At 39.6% G+C, this 19,158-nt stretch overlaps 1 protein-coding gene across 1 annotated transcript in view; it reads right to left on the bottom strand.

Annotated features, from left to right (window-relative positions):
• Positions 1 to 5,163: 5,163 nt before the first annotated feature.
• RALGAPB (Ral GTPase activating protein non-catalytic subunit beta) overlaps positions 5,164 to 19,158 on the bottom strand; it is a 74,183-nt gene continuing 60,188 nt past the window's right edge. Inside the window, exons 24-31 of the mRNA XM_052650819.1 lie at positions 17,993 to 18,151; positions 14,914 to 15,079; positions 12,193 to 12,315; positions 10,557 to 10,693; positions 9,049 to 9,157; positions 8,239 to 8,317; positions 6,002 to 6,150; positions 5,164 to 5,505 (exon numbers count right to left, since the gene is read on the bottom strand). Coding sequence (XP_052506779.1) covers positions 5,312 to 5,505; positions 6,002 to 6,150; positions 8,239 to 8,317; positions 9,049 to 9,157; positions 10,557 to 10,693; positions 12,193 to 12,315; positions 14,914 to 15,079; positions 17,993 to 18,151 — 1,116 coding nt within the window. The 3' untranslated portion in view covers positions 5,164 to 5,311. The remainder of the gene's footprint in view (positions 5,506 to 6,001; positions 6,151 to 8,238; positions 8,318 to 9,048; positions 9,158 to 10,556; positions 10,694 to 12,192; positions 12,316 to 14,913; positions 15,080 to 17,992; positions 18,152 to 19,158) is intronic.

Genomic DNA, 19,158 nt, shown 5'->3' with positions numbered 1-19,158 from the left:
CCCACATAACTCAAGTAGAGATCCCCCATGTCACAACTAAGGCAGCACAGCCAAACAGATAATTAAAAACTTTCAGCAAAACAGTGGGTAACAGCTGGGGCTCGGAGGGCCAGTGTGTTTAGACGGAGTCTTAGTCCAACTGTGGAATGACAAAAGTCCCCAGCAGAAGTCAAGGCAGATAGTATTAGAATGTGTACCTTCAAAGCATGGTCCCCCGGTGAGCTGTGCCATGGAGGACCCTGGGGCCAAGAGTAGAGGAAATGGGTCTGGGTTGGGGTGATTTCTTGGCCCTGGGTCCTGAAGGGGCTGGGGGCAGAAAGAACTGAGCAACATAGCTGAGACAGACTTGAGCACTCATTTCTTTTCCAGACCCCACAACAGGGTCCCCGGGCAGTCAGCCCAGGGCTAAGCTTCCCTGGCCACCAGGACACAGTGGCAGGTCCTGGGGGGAGCAGGCGTAGACACACGGCTGCAGGGGAGGCAGCTCCCAGCCCTGGCTTCCAGGCATACTTTGTGAGGAGTCACACATTAGTGTCACGCGGTCAGTGGCAGGCTGGAGGGGCGGCTCTGGGCAGAGGCCCACACCATAGCTGTGTGCTCAAGTGGCACACAGCTGTGCCACCACCTGTGGCACAGGCATTAGATGCTAATGGGCCCCATGGAACGTGCTGCAGCCAGCTCTGCTCAAAGGGCCAGTGGGCAGAGGAGGCGCTCCCCCTGTGTCTCTGCTTTCCTGACTGGCCAGTCCTGATGGAGCTCTGATCTGCAGAAAGGGAGCACAGCTGGCATTTCTGGTTCTCAAGACACAGAAAGCCAGCTAGCCCCTCAGCAACTGCTAGCCTCTGTCAGGTGGGCCTTTTGACAGCAGTGCTTTAGTTACATGACCTCCTTTCAGCAGAAAATGCCAAGTACTTTTAATTTTAAAAAATTTTATGAAGTCTAGAAAAATGGTACGGATGAACCTATTTGCAGGGTAGGAATAGAGACGCAGATGTGAAGGACAGACTTGTGGATTCAGCGGGGGAAGAAGAGGGGAGTGAACTGAGAGAGTAGCACTGACATGTATATACTACCACGTGTAACAGAAATGGTGAGTGGAAGCTGCTGTACAGCAGGGAGCTCAGCTCGGTGCTTTGTGATGACTTAGAGGGTGCACTGGCGGGAGGTAGGGAGCGATGCTTGAGAGGGAGGGGATATATATGTGCATATACAGCTGATTCGCATGGTTGTACAGCGGAAACACAACCCTGTAAAGCAATTATCCTCCAATTAAAAAAATGAAAGTAAATAAAAATTTTCAAATTTTGAGAATTTCATGATAGTCTACAAAACCAGGGTAAAAACCTACTGATGTAAATTCTGAAGAACATCCATGCAACAGTCAAACCAAAAGCACACGTGACATTGTTAGATAAGAATCTCCTTAAAATTTAATTGACTAAATGTATTACATTCAATATTCCATGGTTTCTTCTGGACAAACAGTCTGCATAAATACAAACAAGCCTCTGGGCCTTCTTCCCTAACCGACGAAGAGGAAACACAGGAGGCGAGGGTACACGGGACACCTTCATATTTACATTTTGCCTTTACTTTACAGTTCAGTGCCAGAAATATTTACAGAAAATACAATAAGAAAAAGATCATGTCTTGGCAACATACCAAAATTCATACAAATTGTGTATATGATTTCAAGCAAATAATGATACTGTTTATTTTTTTAGCCACAACTGCCAAGCCCTTCAGAGGAGAAAGATGTTCTTGGTCACTGCAAGAGGCAAGGACTTGGGAAACTTGGTTTGCTTCAACAAATATTTATTGGGCGCCTACTGTATGCAAGGCACTGTGGAATCCCAAATTATACCTTTCCCTCACTGTTAAAAAAAGAAAATCATCTGAAAAAACATGAGTTGATATTCTGAGAAAAACACTATACAGTACATGGCTTCTTTTGCTGCTGAGAACCTACGGTTTGATTCCACGTTAAATGCGTGGATTACCTCCAATCTCTCCATCTCGGGACAAGAGGTTGTCATGGAAATCCCTAAAACAGACCATCTAACATAACTTACCGCTTTATGTAAACATATAAACCAATTCTTTTTTGGAAAAATATAACCAGAACAGGTTTTAAAATGCTGAATGAAGAACAACCAGCAGGAGTGTCAAATTACCTCTGATACCTTTTTTTTACTGTCCAGTGCAAAACATGTCTTTGAGCAAGGCTGACTTCCATTTCTTTGGGTAAAGTTCTACCTTCCAATGCAAGTTAAGTACTCCTTGAAGACTCTGCTTCTCTAAAAATCAGTCCACAGAACTCGACAAATGTTTCCTCAGTGTATATAGGAAGTAACCACTCATGAAGGCCTCACATGTGCAACCTGTAGGGAACTGACGTAACTGGCCCAAAGACGTATTTTGTTTTATAAATGAGTCTAAAGGGCTGCCTCAGGGGAGCTGAGGACTTGGAAATGGAGGATAGCATGCATGTGTGTTGTGTATATATTGCCAGGAAGGGAGGGGGGTCAACCCACCAGGTAACGATTCCGGTCAAAGGGCCATTGGATAGGAGGGGGTCTTAGGAGGAAGCACTGGACAAAAAGAGAGCTGGCTGAACAGGAAAACGCAAAAGCACGCCTCACTGTCCTTGGTACTCTCAGGCAGACGGGGAGAGAGCCCCTTACCCTCAAATGTGAGAAGGGACTACGAGGGGCTACCTGCCTCTGTCCCTTGGGTAATTAATACATTCCCTGTCACCAAATGCGACATTCATCCATGCCCTGGTTCACCTGTTACAGCAGCAACCGAACTGTTCAAGCCAAAGACCCCCCAAAGGTTCTGAACCTCTGTTAGCAAACATCAAGTGGACTATTAAAGGTTATTCTTGGGACTAAATATGCCCCTCTGGCATTATTCTACTCAAAGTGATTTTTACAAAGGCAGTTAAGAGATCTCAGTGACCATGAAACTCACACCCACACTAGTGAAAGGTCTAAGGGTCCTCACCACACTCCCTTTTTAGGTAATGTAATTTTGAGCAGAAGGAGCCAGCACCTGACGAGGTGTGCATACCCTGTATTCTGTGCTGTATATACTGGGGTTTCATGCCTCTGGGAGCACAGCCCTGAATCCATCCCGTCTTCCCTGGAAGACCAGTCTTCCAGATCATAACTGCACTAAACACAGTTGTTCGCACAGTTGTTCACTGACTTATCAAAGCCATTAGAATTACAAAGAGTTGTCAGAAATTAGAGCAAACTGAAGCATCATGAAAGCCCACCACTAACACGTACAACCACAGTACGTTTTCCTGACAGGAGAACTATGCCAAAGGTCAAAGTGTCATCTCAAGGGTCACACTGTGGAGGCACACCTACATCAGCTATTTTTAGCTTCTGGAATGTTACAAGTTGCACATTAATTTATAGCCTTCTTTGCCCACACCTATTAGAAAGAAGGGCCCGTTTTTCCCCCAAGAAATGTCAATCTGGAATTTCCATGAAAGTTGTTAAATCTCACTCTATAGCTTAGTAGCTGGGCTACTAATTCAAGAGTAGAACTTACTAATAATACATCCCCCTTCCCCATTGCTACCATCTGGGAACATCAATTTATTGCCCAGATTAAAAAGAAAATCAAGTGTTATACCCTGAATGGAAACTGGAGTCATAGAAGGAGGAGGTTACCTTTACCTGAGCTTAAAACAAACATGAAGAAAAAAGGTGAGGCAAACTTGGAGAGCTGCTATGCCCACATTTCTTGCTCCTAGATATCAATATATACTTCTGAAATAGAAATATCTGCACTGGGAGTTAGGTCCTATACTATCCCCTGTCCTCGAAGTAAACTACCAAAACATCGAACCAAACAGCCCACTATAGTCCTGACCTACAGCATCTACTGACATCAGAGTTCAAGTAGGAAACCACCCCTTACACAATTGCGATCATTCCTCTTTGGACTTTTAAATGTCACTTATCTTCTGAGCACAAAGTAACCTTAATAAAAAAGAAAATAACATAAATATTCTTATGTTACTCTTAATAAACATAAGACTAGGAGAAATGAGCAGTGTGCGCTCCAGCACTGTAACAGGAGTCCTTGTGAGGATGTTCTGGGTCTGGCCACCTCAAAACATGTATTCCTGGCAGAACAATAGCAGCGAGGTAACAGAAGTATTTAAAAAACCTGGGCAGGGATTTGTCATGCCTTCAGCTGGCAAAGTCCAGAAAATATGACAACAGCTGTTTCTAAAAGCAGCCACCCCAGGAGGCGGTCACTAATGTTTGTCAATTATGATGAAATCCAGTAGCTCTCTGAGAGAGATCTGAATTAGGAGCGTTGAGAGGCTATTTCCTGAACCCCAAATTAGAATCCTTCATAAACTACTGCAGTTTCCTGCTTGGTCCTGAAATAAGAGACAAGGCATGGAACCAAACAATGCTTAAACCTGTGCTATGAATTTATATTTCTTAATATTGAACCAAGAAATTACCAAGGAATTACAAACGGTTAACCTGTCGTTTTGTCTCTGAGCTAGACAATAATGAAGAGGGGGGAGGTGTCACTTCTGACTTTTAACTCCACAAACTCCATCTGTATCCCCGTTAAAGGACCAGGTCGTGCCTCCATTTCAGATCCGTTCCTGGGCTGCCCAGAAACTGAGGCCTTCAGACAGACCTTTGCAGTGATGAGAATAACTTTTTGAAATCTGGAGAGAAAATATGAAATATTTTAATATCAGACTGAGCAAAAAACACTTCTGTTCCTTTCTGTCAGTATGATCGTTGGATGACAGATGGATGACAAATGGACCTACAAGTGAGCAGAAAGTTGAGATTTCCTTCCTTCTCCTCCATGCTAGCAACATGAGTCTTTAAATGTCCTGGACGATTCTGAGACAGATTTTAATTTTGAACACAACCTCCTAAAAAGTGAGGTATAAAACTATCTTCAACTTCTAATTTGCAAATTTGAAACTACCAATGCACATGTTTAACTGAGATGCATAAAAGCCTTTCTCCTCAAAAGGCTTGTATTTAAGTAAAATTGTCACTTCTGAAAGAAAAGTTTATGGCTAAAATGTGTATCATCATTACCAGCAGGAATATGATTGTGTCTGGGAGCCCATTTCACTAGAAAGCCAAAAAGTCTTCTCTCAAATGGGTTTATAACGTGTCTCTTCTATTCTGGTGATTAAACAGTAAGCTCTTGGGGAGTGATTTATTTTTACAGTGATCGCCTATCAAATTGCTTTGCTTTGATATTATAGCCCCAAACTAGAGTTCAACAGTCCTAGACAGACAGTGGTCTAAGAACTGCAGTTTTTGAGTCCAACCTCCTGAAAAAGTGAAGTGTAGAACTCTGGCTCCAACTGTTTGTTCCGGTACTTGTTGACAATGTCAGTGATCTTCTGTTTCCGGCGGACGTGTGGTGGGCTGTAGGAGTCACTCTCCAGTCTCTTTCTTCTACAAATATTAATTACAGTCTGCCTCACCAGAAAACCTTGAAGACAGAAGGTTTCCATTCAAATCGATGTGAATAAACAGGTAGCTAGGTGAACTCTAAGTATTCAAGAGAACTATTTTTGGCAAACTCACACTGTCTTATTCCATTTACAAAACTCCTCACAGAGACAGATAAAACTGTCAGAAGAAAGTAAGATAAAACTGTCAAAAGAAACACAATGATGAGGAAAAACAGAATCAAACTCTAGCCTGACAACCCATTTCCTGCCCTGGATTACAAACAAACTATATTCATTTTCCAATACTGGAAGTCTGTGAATTACAGTTCTGCTCGTACTTACTAGATTGAAGCACACTTCAAAACAGAACAAAACATGCTTCCTCTTATAAATACGAGTCACAGGATTTTCTACATGTGGAACCTATTAAGTAATATTACCATTTTCTTATTTCTACTCCTTTCTGGTTCATAAAAATGTTAAATAAAAAGAAAAGAAAGAAACTTCAATCCTTCAGCTACATATGAGGCTTACCGAGCGCTCGCCTACTGACAATCATCCCGTCCACGAGAGGGATGACCATGTTAAATTTTCCAGTGGCTCCTTGAATTTTTATCCGGAATAATCCAGTGTTTAAAGGGTGGATGAAGATGACAGGAACCTCTTTTTCAAGAGCAGTAGATCTTAAGAAAAGAAAAGAACACTCCTTTTATTCCAGATATTCAAGAGCTGTAGTCCCCCATGTGTGACACAAGAATACCAAGGGAACTACTGCCAGGCAGTGTTTAGATGAGCCAAGTGATCAGTCTGCTCAGAAATCTTCCTGGGAGGCCATGTGGAAGCCCCCCACCAAAATCTGGCCCTACATGCCCATCACTCGGGTTAGCCTTTTGAAGCTGACCAAAAGAAGGGCCTAAAATTGTGCTTAGAAAACCACTGGGGACACAGGGTGGAAGGAAAGGCCAGAAAAATACATCGTGGGGAATAACCAATCTAGCAGCCAGCTGCGGGACTTTCACTTAGTTCCTCCTCCTTGTAGGGAACAAAAACGGAACTGGCCAGATGGCAGGGAATTCTACCATGTTCAAGACTAGCACCTCAGAGCAAGTGGGAATGTAGCTTAGGCCCACTAAGGGAATCCCTGATGTCATTTTTTTAGGGGCTGGGGAAGGAGGTTGGGAGCACCTTAGTCTGGGGCAGTTGCAGGTGTCCTCCTCAGCAGAGGTGAAAAACAGCTGAATCTGGACACAGCCAAAGCCCGCTAAGCCCCTGAACAGGCAATAGGGGCCAAGGCAAGCAACCACACCCATAGGAGACTGAATGACATATGTGCTGGGGATATGCCAATGCATCTGGACATACCCATGTAGCTCTTTGATGCTATCTGTCAGGGTTTTGGTTTGTTTTTGTTTTGTAACACAATGAGCCTTCTTTCTAAAGTGATTTTGGCCAAAGTAACAAACAGTCAATTTTTCAAGACATCTAATAAAAATCAATCCTACACTAATTCTGTCCCCAAGACAAACTCTAAACTTTGCTAAACTACTAGTAAAATACAAATTTTACAGTCCAAACATATGGTACTTTTGACCTAAAAAGTTTAAAACAACAACAAAAAAAAACAGCACAAGACACTTAAAAGTTCTCTTCTAAACTAGTTCAAGTACAGTTTACCTCATGAAATCTATTTTGGTCTCTTTAGCAAGTCAATGCCAAAAAAGAAGGCTAAAAAGGAGTTAGAAAAACAGGACTGTTCTGTATTAAAAGAGACTGAAGGAATGAGTACCGGACACAAGGCTGAAATGGGTGCTGGTTTAAAAAAACCAGCTGCAAAGACTATTTTAGGGGAAATGGAGAATTTGAATATGAACTGGCTACCAAGTGAAATTAAGGAATTATGACTAACTTTATTACTCTGATAACGTTATCGTTATACATTTGAAAAGTGTTAATTTTCAGAGGCTCATACTGATGTATTCAGAATGTTAGAAAATCTGCAGTTTGCATTAAGATACTTTGGCATAAAAAACAGAAATTTTAGGAATGATTTGCCCTATTCTGGAAATTTAACATAATGTTAAAATAACCATCTTTCTAATGTTAGACTAAATTCATTTTATATGCAATATAAACCAGAACAGGGAAAATAGGAATTTACTCAAAGCTAAAATATCAAGTTAAGCTTGATATAAATTATTTGTCTAAACAAAAGACAAGACAAGCAAAAAGCTTTGAGATGATAAAGCCTGCACAGACACATTTTTACTATTCTGTTTTTAATCCATTTTTGTGCATGAGCAGCTAAAATAAAAATCTTAATACTATGATAAAGTGAGTAACCTGTTTTACTTAGAAATATTTTCCCATTAAATAGCTCATGTGATGAGGATACTTTAACTGCTATCTATCCAGAATGTTTTGACCAGTTTAACTCCATTATTTCCGTCTAATATTGCTACTCTATTATCACTCTTCATTAATAATACTTAATTGTCTCCACTTTTCCATCTCTCTTTTTGCCTCAGATAAATGTACAACAGCAATTAATTATGCCATTTAAAAATCCTTGCTAATTTGATCACCTTGTGCATTTATCTACAAACTTCTTTTATTCTTTCCCCATAATTATGTTTACTTCTTACTGTCTTCATCCCTTTTGTTTCATTAAAGTCATTATTTCTTAATTAAACTACAACCACCATATTATAAGAAATAGCTTTCTCTATGCTTAAAGCCAATATTGGTAAACTTCAAGCCAAGGGAGGGAGTACCTCAGAGAAGTGCTACTATTTGCAGTCGTTTCCACACCAGTACTGATTTCTGTCATCAGGTCTGAGAGGGGAAAGTTTTCTGGAAGAAAATCATGGCATTACATTTAACATCTCCCTTCAAGAAAACTCAATTTCCTAAACTCTTTACATAGCAGACAACAAATATACGGACTTTGCTCCCCTAAAACATGTAGTCCTAAATATTCCTCACACACACACACAAAAAACCCCTCAAGGCATGTTTTAGAAAAGTTCACCTACAGCAGAGAGTTTTTAAAGAATGTAAGAAAGAGCTTTAGAAGCGTTAGAAAGCAACCATTACACTTTCCTATGAACTCTGAGCTGAATGAGATTCTAGGGTAAATACACATTTCTAATGTTCTTATGCAGCTTACATAAAAATCATGAGAAACATATTCATAGCAGAATCCCTAAGGACCAATTAATCTTTACAATGAAACAAGATTGTGAAAAGAGGGTGAGGAAGGTGAACTCCCTGCCCCTTTCCAGAGGTCCTGGGGTGACTGGGAGCCACATCAAGTGGGACCAAGTGGCCAGAAACCAGTACCTGCCATACCAAGAAGACCTGAAGGCTCTGCATCCATCATATCTTCACGACTACGAAATAAGTGCTGGGTCACTCACTTAACAGATTAGTCATCTAAGGAGTAATGAAACCCAGGCTTCCTGAACTCCAGTCCCAGCTCTTGGCCACCATATAGGGCCTATGCTGCCACTCATTTTAGACATTCAGCAAGTCACTGTCATCCTACCAAAATCTTGTTTATGGACAAAGTCCTTGCACAATACCTATATCATCATAGCGTTCCACCCAGACTACAGAAACTCTTGTCTCGGGTCCGAGGGGAGGGACAGGGCGACCCTGAGGCAGCTTCTTCATTCTGGAACTGGGACTGAGCTGTATGAGGTAGAGAAAAGCGGAAGAGGGGAAAAAAAAAACTGGCTTAATAAAACTATAATCATACATTCATCAAGCTACCCAGTGACATAAGGATCAGGTCATGGGAAGTCACTTCTGGAAAACAGTATAAAATACATTTGCAAAAAAGCCCTTCTTTGGTTTCTCTGTTTATCAAGTCTCAAACTAGAACAAGGCAATGAAAGTCTAAAATATTCAAATAAAAAAAGATAAGCAATACTGAACAATTATAATTGACATTAATAAAAACAAAATTTGCAAACTATGTCTTAAAGAGGACTTAAGAGGATCAAGTCTATCTCTGTGACCAGAAGGCAGTATGCTTTTTCAGTCAGAGTAATATCATTGCTCCGCCTGGAGATCTTTTCAGTGTTGAATTCTTGTCAACTGTTTTTCCTCTATCTACTGAGATAATGATATGAATTTTTTTCCCTTAGTTTGTGAGTAGTCTGCAAAGTATGTGGTAAATAAAAACATGGTGCTTTACCGATCTTGCTCTTCTCCAAACTGTATTCTGTGAAATCTTTTTTAAATGTAGCAACTTATGATTTTCAAAATCAGTCTACTTCAGAGTTTTATACAAGCTAACTTTTTTTCCTAAATCAATTTTAAAGGTGAAACCCTTCCCATATTCTTTTAAGCAAATACTTATATTAAAAATAATTTTAAGTGTAGAGAGGTCCAAATTAAAATTCTTTACAATGGAAGAAGGGCTTCAGACAAGTTTGCACAGCACTTCTTTGGTCTTTATTATTTATTCTATATCAACTGTCTTACATTTGTGAACTGATCCTATACTCTTGCTAATTACTACTTGGTCATTTTCCAGTAAGGATTAGGAGGTAACACGAGGGGAGAACACAGACAATGATGTAACATCCACTGATAAGGTAAGAAAAAAGTGTAAAACCAAAATGCTCTCTTCCTGTGTCACCTCACTCAGCTGCTGTGTCACCTCACTCAGTGCATTTATTCACACACTGGATTATTCTTCAAAATGCTATCATGTGTGTTGTCAGACCGAAGTTGAATTTTTCATGGTTAATGCTATAAAATACATACTATTATTAGTGGATATTTCAGGGACCAAATAATAACCTATACTTGAGAAGGAATGGGTGAAAGAACCAAGCATGGAACCGAAAAGACTAAATAGAGAAAAGCAACAAAGATGGAATTAGAGTGAATCATCTGTTGCAAGCTGAAAAGAAGAAAATCATGAAATTTTGATTAAAAAAAATTAAGATCCTAATGAATTAGTACAGATATAATTATTCTTTGGGTTAAAGTTAAAAGCTTTTCAGGTGTGATTCTATAATTACCTAATTACCTCCATTTCACTACAAATTTCTGGAGATCAATCAACAAAGTGACTTACCCTCTGTGAGGAATTAAGATTGTCTGTGTGATTAGGGAAAAGCTCAAGTGTCAGGGATGGCTGTTTCAGAATTCCTGGCATAAGATCCATATTTGAATCACTATCTTGGTCTGAGATGTTACTTTCCAATGAATCAGCTATAGGGTAAAAAAATATATATATAAATAAAATATCTACTACTTCGTTAGAGCAAACGTGTTTATTAAACTAGCTATGTTAACAGTACAACTTAAATTACTTAGGCAAAGCACTGCTTATAGAGCCAGGGTTGGCAAACCTTTTCTGTAAAGGATCAAGTAATAAATATTTCAGGCTTTGCTGGCTATATAGGTCTTTACTGCATATTCTTATTTTATTTACAACCCTTTAAAAATGCAAAAAACATTCTTAGTGTTTTGAATTTGGCCTGTGTGCCATAATTTGCTGGCTCCAGCTCTACTGAATTGGTGCAAATAAGCTGGGCCAGAGACACCAGGGATGGACTCAGTGCACAGAGGATGGTTGGGGCCTGGCTTCTGGAATTAAGGCAGGAGATCACAGCCTTGACATGAAGGCAAACAGCTGCTCAGACATTGACCTAGACCATGGAAGGGCCCTCCTGCCAGGGACATAACTGGCCCCAGAGAAGAGAAAGGGAGGAACCTCAAGTGCAAAATCAAGGGTCCAAGTACAAAGGTTAAGAGGCGGCCAAAGCAGGGTCCAGGAAAAATCATTAGCCTAGAAACGAGAAATGTGAAAGCATGATGTACAGCATCCCATCCTATGGACGGTCTCATGGAGAAGGTGAAGTTTTCCATCTCCTGTTTGGTCAGGCACAAAGTAATGTACTTAATTTGTAAGAAGCAAAGGTTCAAGGCAAAATAAGACTAAGAATTCAGACTGAGAAGTAATGATCACTTCTGATCCTTGAGAAGAACACGCTTGATGGCCACCTTCTCCAAGCTGGAATTTCTCCACTTCGGTGTTAGAAGACCAGGCAGTTACCACCATGAGAGCCTCCAATTGCAGGGTTCTCTGGGGTTCCATACAAAAGCTCTCACATGGAAAGAGGGAAGCAGGTGGGGGTTCACTCATTAGAGAGAGAAATGAATAAACTGAAAAACAGGGCTTCTATGTATTAGTTAAACTAATCAGATTTGTTGTTGTTGTTTAGTCGCTAAGTCATGTCCAGCTCTTTCGAGACCCCATTAGCCTGCCAGGCTCCTCTGTCCATGGGATGTTCCAGGCAAGGATTCTGGAGTGGGTAGCCATTTCCTTCTCCAGGGGATCTTCCCGGCCCAAGGATCAAAACTGCGCCTCCTGCATTGGGAGGTGAATTCTTTACCACTGAGCCACCTGGGAAGTCCAATTAATCCCACTAAAGAAAGTAAAAAAAAATGGGTCAAAGTAGATCTCCTTTGCTATTTAAAAATTATTATTAGAGGGTCAGTCTTCTAGTCTTTCACTACCTTCCTTTAGTTAAGAGGAACTAACACCCCATACCTCTGCATAATCTAAAAGCTATCATGTCTTTGAAGCTTGAGAATGTCTTAGATGACTTCAGAATCTCTCCCAGTGCAGTAATACTGCACAAATCAGTGAATACAAAAATTGTTCCATACAAAAAAACCCAGCACCATAAAAAAAATTCTCTTACTTAAGGACTCCACAGGAGAAGGAACCACAAAAGCTATTTCCGTAAGGGCATCGGCATAATACAGCACCTTCTTCTGTCCATTGAAAATGCTAGCCCCAACATCTTCAGAGGAAATCACTTCATCTATGAATGAGAAACACTACATTACTGCTCTGAAAAGCGGGGAAAACCAGTATCACCCTGCTACATGAAATTTTAACTGGTTAATAAAAAGTGATAATAAATAGAAAGTACATTTCCAACATGAACTAACGTGTAAGAAGAATAAACTATAAATGTTCATTAAATGGCTTAACACTAACTTTAAACCATAAAATCTTAATTTCACAGTTGCTGAAACTGAATCAGATCGCTTCTGATTAGCAGGACCTTAGTTCATGTGTATCAGGCAGTTTCAGGGAATAGACTTTTTGGAAGAGGTAACAGTAATTAAAAGGGAGACCACCCAGTCCCTCTGAAGGGAGGTGGGGCAGATGTCTGCGTGTGTGTACGCTTGCTCGCAGGCATTTCTGTCCCTAGTCTCTCTACTGCTCTTCAGCTTTGCTTCTGTGTCATTTTCTCCCGTGATCAGTGATGTAATATGAAAATGTACAGGAAACTTTAATCATAGTATCTGCTCTAAGTCAGCGAGATAGAATTAACCAAAATAACACTCTTGAGAGCTGGTATCAGTTCAGTTCAGTTGCTCAGCTGTGTCCCACTTTTTGCGACCCCATGAATCGCAGCACACCAGGCCTCCCTGTCCATCATCAACTCCCGGAGTTCACTCAAACTCACATCCATCGAGTCGGTGATGCCATCCAGCCATCTCATCCTCTGTCGTCCCCTTTTCCTCCTGCCCCCAATCCCTCCCAGCATTAGAGTCTTTCCAATGAGTCAACTCTTCGCATGAGAGCTGGTCTAGTTCTCCATTAAAATGAATACACAATGCCCTACAAGTAATACGTGAAAGACCAACAACCTGACAAAAAATTGGGAAGAGGAAATAAACAAGTAGTTCTCAGCTAAGAAATAAAAATATGAGATGCTAAAACTCAATCATAATTAAAAATAGAAAACTCCTCATCTAACAGATCAGAAGACACCTAATTTGGTGAGGAGGTGGCAAACGAAGTTTAGACCAGAGTCTAGCAAACTTTTTCTGCAAAGGGTCAGACAGTAAATGAAGCTTTGCATGTCATATGGTCTCTGCCATGACTATGTAAGTCTGCTGTTGTAGTGTGAAAGCAGTCAGATAATACATGAACAAGTATGGCTGAGTGCCAATAAACTTTACTTACAAAAATAGGCATGGGCTGTAGGTGCTGGCTCCTGGTTTAGATGTTGGGCGGGCATTGTGTCTACCATAGCAGACACTGTGGTTACTGCCCCAACACATTCTACCCGCCTCCTCGTTCACATCTCTCTTTCAGGGTCATTCCACCTCTCTTGCCACAGCAATGGTTCATGGTGGTCTAATCACTGTGTATTTCTGGCTTTGGGAGAAGGGAGGTTCTGAGACCCAGCTAACCTCTCCTCTTTAGACTAGTGTGGTATGTGAATGGTTTTAGCCTGGAATGGCCTTTTTGCAGTGTGAAGAAAGCCAGGATGGGACAAAACCAACACATGGAAAACAGAGCTAAAAGAAAACTGCAGAGAAATAGAACAGGAGTGCTGATCACATGGCAACAAAACTGCACACTAATGTCTGGAATTCTCAGTTATATGAGGCAATAAATGACCTTCAAAATCTAGCCCAGTTTGGGTCAGGTTTTCTGTTACTTGCAACCTTAAGCATCCAAGTGACACATTTATACATTTATCAACTGGAAAAATGTGCAAATCTTTTCTCAATTCTACTTGTGGGAATTTACTTGATAAATACACTCAAGCTAACTATTAAAGGTTATGTGGCAATTGAAATTAGAGCACATTCTCATATACTTTGATTCAACCTTGGTTGAAAGCAGGAGAAAACTATGTCACAAGTCACAATGGTATTTAATGGGAAACTTAAGAGCATAATCTTACTGACAGAGGAACTCTGCTAATTCAAAGCATTAGACATAGGTTTTTCCCACTTCAGAGAGGTATAATTAACTTTCCAGTGATTTCAAGGGCCCTTGGAACAGAAAGCTCCAGCCAGGTAGGGCAAGGCCTTAAGATTAAATTTATACTTGCTATCCTGATTACAGTTCCTCAGGAGGATTTGTATTGATGTGTATGAATCTCTCAGTCAGCTGTTTACTACAAAGGTTTTTATCTAATGTCCTAACAGTGTAACCTTAAATGATAGCCCAAAGTCTAAAAAACATACCTGCTAGTAGAAAAACTGTATTTATTACACAAAGTATACTTGTTAGGAAACTATTGTTTGCTATAATCTAAAATTATTATAATATTGTTATAGAAAACGGAATTTGTTCACTCCCACGATAAAAAACTTACCAACTTTATGATAATTAAGCCATTAATTTTATATTAGTCGTCATAATGTATGTATATAACATACATGTTTATATATATACACACACACATAATTATTCCTCATATTAACAGAAAATGTTTGGAAGATGATACAATTATTAAGTGATCTCCTGTGAGGATGAGAGGAAAGAGACTTCTCCATTCCATACATCTGCTTTTTTTTTTTTTTCTTTCATAAGACTACAAATTCATATTAAAGGAGAAAAGTCAAGAGTAACAAAATAAGAAAAAAACAAATGACCATATGAGATTTACCTTGTTCAGGTCCTTCACCATCATCACAACTGTTAATAGACCAACTGGTGGAAACATGCCCAGTCCAGCCAGGGTGTTTGCCCACATCTACTGACCAGCCAAGGGAGAGCAAAAATTCTAGGAAATGTGGCTGAACATTTCTGGAAGACTCCACATTCTTTAAAATCTGAAATACATACCAATCATCAACTATAGTGAAGGAAACAAAAGAGCATATCAAAGTATCTTCATAAAAATTCTCTTTGGAGTATCTGATAAATCAAGTCCAAACTGAGAATAAACTGAGGACTATACATATGACTGCAGTTAAATATGTATGCTTCTGGGTTATATAGATCTGGGTTCAAATCCTGGCTGGGCTTTGGGCAAGTTTCTTAATCCCATTGTTTCAGTTTCTTCATCTATAAAGCGAGTAATAACGATGGCTGTGAAGATTAAGTGAGATAAAGCAAGAAAATCCTTTAACTCTCTTCCTAGCAAAATAATTACTGAGCCAGATATGCTTACCAAAAGTAAACAAAAAACACTAGGTCCCTGCCTTCACACAGGTATGTGATTATTTACTTACAAATCTTGACAAATGCTATAAAAAGTACAAACCTGTTAAAAATTCAATAATGACTAGCTATAATTAATAAGTGAGTGGGAAAACATTCTTCTCTGGGTTCAAAGAAGAGAATACAACCATCCCAGATAAAAATGAAGCCTTTCTCCTCTTCACCAGGTACCAAATTTAATTCCTGGGCCCCAGAAAGAAAAGTCCCTTGTTCTAAAACAGTGGTTCACATCAGGTGGATTTTGCTCTCCAGCGGATATCTGGCAATGTCTGGAAACATTTTTGACATCACAACTGGTGGGACACTGCTGGGATCTAGTGAGCAGAGGCCAAAGATGCTGTTACATGTCCTATTTTTATAGAGCAGCTCCCCCAACAAGAAATTACTTGGCTCAAAACAGTAACACTGCTGCTGTTCAAAGTCCAATGCTAGAAGAAGGAAAATGAGAAGTCCTCTATAAATTAAAAATGAAATGGGGAGAGAGGTAGTGTATCAAAATCACCTGGGGAATTTCTTAAACATGAGATTTTCTAAGCCTATTCCAGAACCTCTGTATCAGATTAGCAGAGATAAGATCCTGGAATTACTACTTCCAAGAGCTCTCCCAAGTAATTTTTAATGTAGCCAGCCCACAGATCACTGATGTAGCTCATACAATGCTAACCTAATGAAGTCAAAATATGTGGTTACATCAAATACTTCTCAATCTAGTGGGCATCATTGCCAGGCCTCATCTCTTTAACACTTCTCTTCAGAAGTATACCTGTTTAGTTCCCCATATCCCTTCATATTCTTATAAGTGCCAGGAAACTGATCTGACAGCCAGTTTTTGTTTTCTCCCAATTAATTATTTTATTCAGAGGGGAGACTTTTAAACAATTTGAAAATGTAGCCAAGATACAATAAGTAAGTTAAATTCAACCTGCAGGCCACTGACTGGCAGCTGGAAATTCATCTAAATCTGCCCTATGGGGCTAGGGAAGGCAGGACTTAGCCATTCTAAAGGAGGCTTCTGGGAATTTTATTGTTTTCCCATCACCCTTGGTCCCTAAAAAGCTAAGGAAACTCAACTGGTGTAAGAATTACTTCAAGGGTTTGTGTCTTCTTCTATACGTAGGAGGAAAATGGCCCCACTACTCTCATATGAACCATGAATAGACTTCCTTCAAGACAGATCCCCACCCTCTGCATTTAATCCACTTCTACTGAAGATCTTCCAAAAAACTTGAGTCTACCAGTCTCATCTCTGGCTACCAGTAGCCTCCCAAGCTACAAACAAATTGGAACCAATAATGAATTTTATGAAAATGAAATTCTCTCTCACCTCCAGGGCCTTTACAGATGCTGTTTCTTGATTAGTGACAACCCACTTCTACCTTTTAACCTACAGTCAATGTATACCTCATACATTAGCTTAAAAGTCTTTTATTCCAGGAAGTCTTCTTCAAACCAGGTTAGGTTTTTGTGTTACGGCTCCTATAACATGTTCCTATCAGCACACTTTATTCACGGTTGTGTGTTTAATCATCTGTCTTTCCCTCTACACAGTAGTAGTTCCAGAAGTCCAGAAACCTCGTATTTCTTGCTCACCACTATAACCCAAGCACCTGACAGCAGACACTTAGTAAGTATTTACTGAATCACTAACATGAAATGAGAAGAATTTTCTCCTTTTCTAGTAGTTTGCCAATAATCTGAAATATGCTTCTAGTATAAACATTTTGTAATTCTGGTATATTTCTTCAAGTGTGTTTAATCTGATTAGCTAATGGTCTTGCAATGATTATAGTGAAACTCCAAGATAATACAGTCATAGTGCTCTACACATGTGAATACATGCTATATTTTACACATCCTCTTTTGGTCCTCTCTCAGTCACAGCTGGTAACTGCTGTCCAATCCATGTTTCAACCGTTTATCTCTGATAGACACTCGATCTCCTCACATCTTCTCTCAGTTTTCTGTTCTCACCTGTCTTATACCTGTCTTCATCCTTCTCCTAGTCTCTTTGTTACATGTACCCAACTGTTTTTTACTTATTGTTTTTATCCTTTACTTTATTTCAGATGTTCTCCTACTGTGCATGCCTTGACTAAAATTATTTCCTTGTGAAATTACCTGGAAAGTGAGTTAAGAGGAAAGGGTGTTATCACTTCTACACTTGGGCACATTAAGGGAGCCACAGGGAAGATGGTCAGTAAACAGTTGTTGCTGGGCAGTAAAGCCTAACTTTAGCTTTTCATGGCTAACTTTTGTTATTTTAGTTTCCTGTGTCTTAGGAATCTGAATTCCTTAAGATAAGAAAGACATGCTCTAGCTCTTCTCTACATCACATTTACTGAGAGTCAAGAGACTTGAGGGTCTAGGCATCATAGTTTTCATTAACTCAATTTTTGAACTGATTCACAGGAAATCTTTAAAGATCAAGAATAACTCACCATCCACCATAGGGAAGTGCAAGTCATGTAAATTTTTTTCAGTTTACAGCATAAAAAATTATCCCCCAAATCCAGAAATCTTACCTCCTGGTTTGTTTTCTGGCCTGGCTTCATATAGAAAATAAAAACTGTGTCAAAGGGACGACATGGCAAGAGATCCAGATAACCAATGTCATCAAAAAATCCAGGTATCGTGGGGTCAAGTGCAATAAGGTGAGGAGGTAGACGACTGTTTGCAGGTTCCTACCGCCAAAGGAAGAAAAGAGAAGGTATCATCTCTTTGCACTGTTCTAATTATAAAACCAATACTTGCTCATGGTTTAATAAACATTAAAAAAATTTTAAAAAGTGACAGGAATAAGCAGAACCATAATCCCAAACTACAGAAACTATTTAACATTCTTGTGTATTTCCTTCCAGTTCTTTTGCCTTTTTTTGTTAAAGACGGCTGAGATCATACTATGTATTTAATTTAAAATCCAATTTTCTCTGTAATACACCAAACTTTCTAGAAAAAATTTAGTATGTATTTTATTCTTATTCATTGCTGGTGGAAATGGAAAATGGTACAGCCATGCTGGAAGACAGTTTGGCAGTTTCTTGCAAAGCTAAGCATAATCTTACCATATAGGACAGCAACTGCATAACTCTTTTCCCATATGAATTAAAAATGTCTACTCAAAAACACAGCTTCATTCGTAACTGGAAGCAAAACTTGGAAGCAACCAAGGAGTCTCTCTGTAAGTAAACTGTGATAAATCCACTCAATGGAATATTATTCAATGATAATAAGAAGTGAGCTATCAAGTCACAGAAAGACATGGAGGAACCTGAAATGCAAACTGCTAACTGAAAGAAGCCAATCTGAAGAGACTACATACTATATGATTCCAACTATATGACATTTTGTAAAAGGCAAAACTGTGGAGACAGCAAAAGATCAGTAGTTGTCAGGAGTTGGGGGAATTTTCAGAGAAGGGGAGGGATGACTAGGAAGACTACAGCGGACTTTAGGGCAGTAAAACTCTTCTCTATAGTGCTATAATGGTGAGCATATGTGATTTCATATTTGCCAAAACCCGCAGAACTGTACAACAGAGTGAACACTAATGTAAACTATAGAGTTCAGTTAATAATCCATCTGATACTGGTTTGTCAATTGTTACAAATTATGTCACAACAATGCAAGATGTTAGGAGAAACTACGTGTGTGGAGGAAAAGAGGTTATATGGAAACTCTCTACACTTTC

Source organism: Budorcas taxicolor, chromosome 13 (assembly GCF_023091745.1).
Source record: "Budorcas taxicolor isolate Tak-1 chromosome 13, Takin1.1, whole genome shotgun sequence".
Classification (NCBI taxonomy): Eukaryota; Metazoa; Chordata; class Mammalia; order Artiodactyla; family Bovidae; genus Budorcas; species Budorcas taxicolor.
The sequence above is the reverse complement of the archived record's forward strand: the minus strand, read 5'-3'. Positions and strand labels throughout refer to the sequence as shown.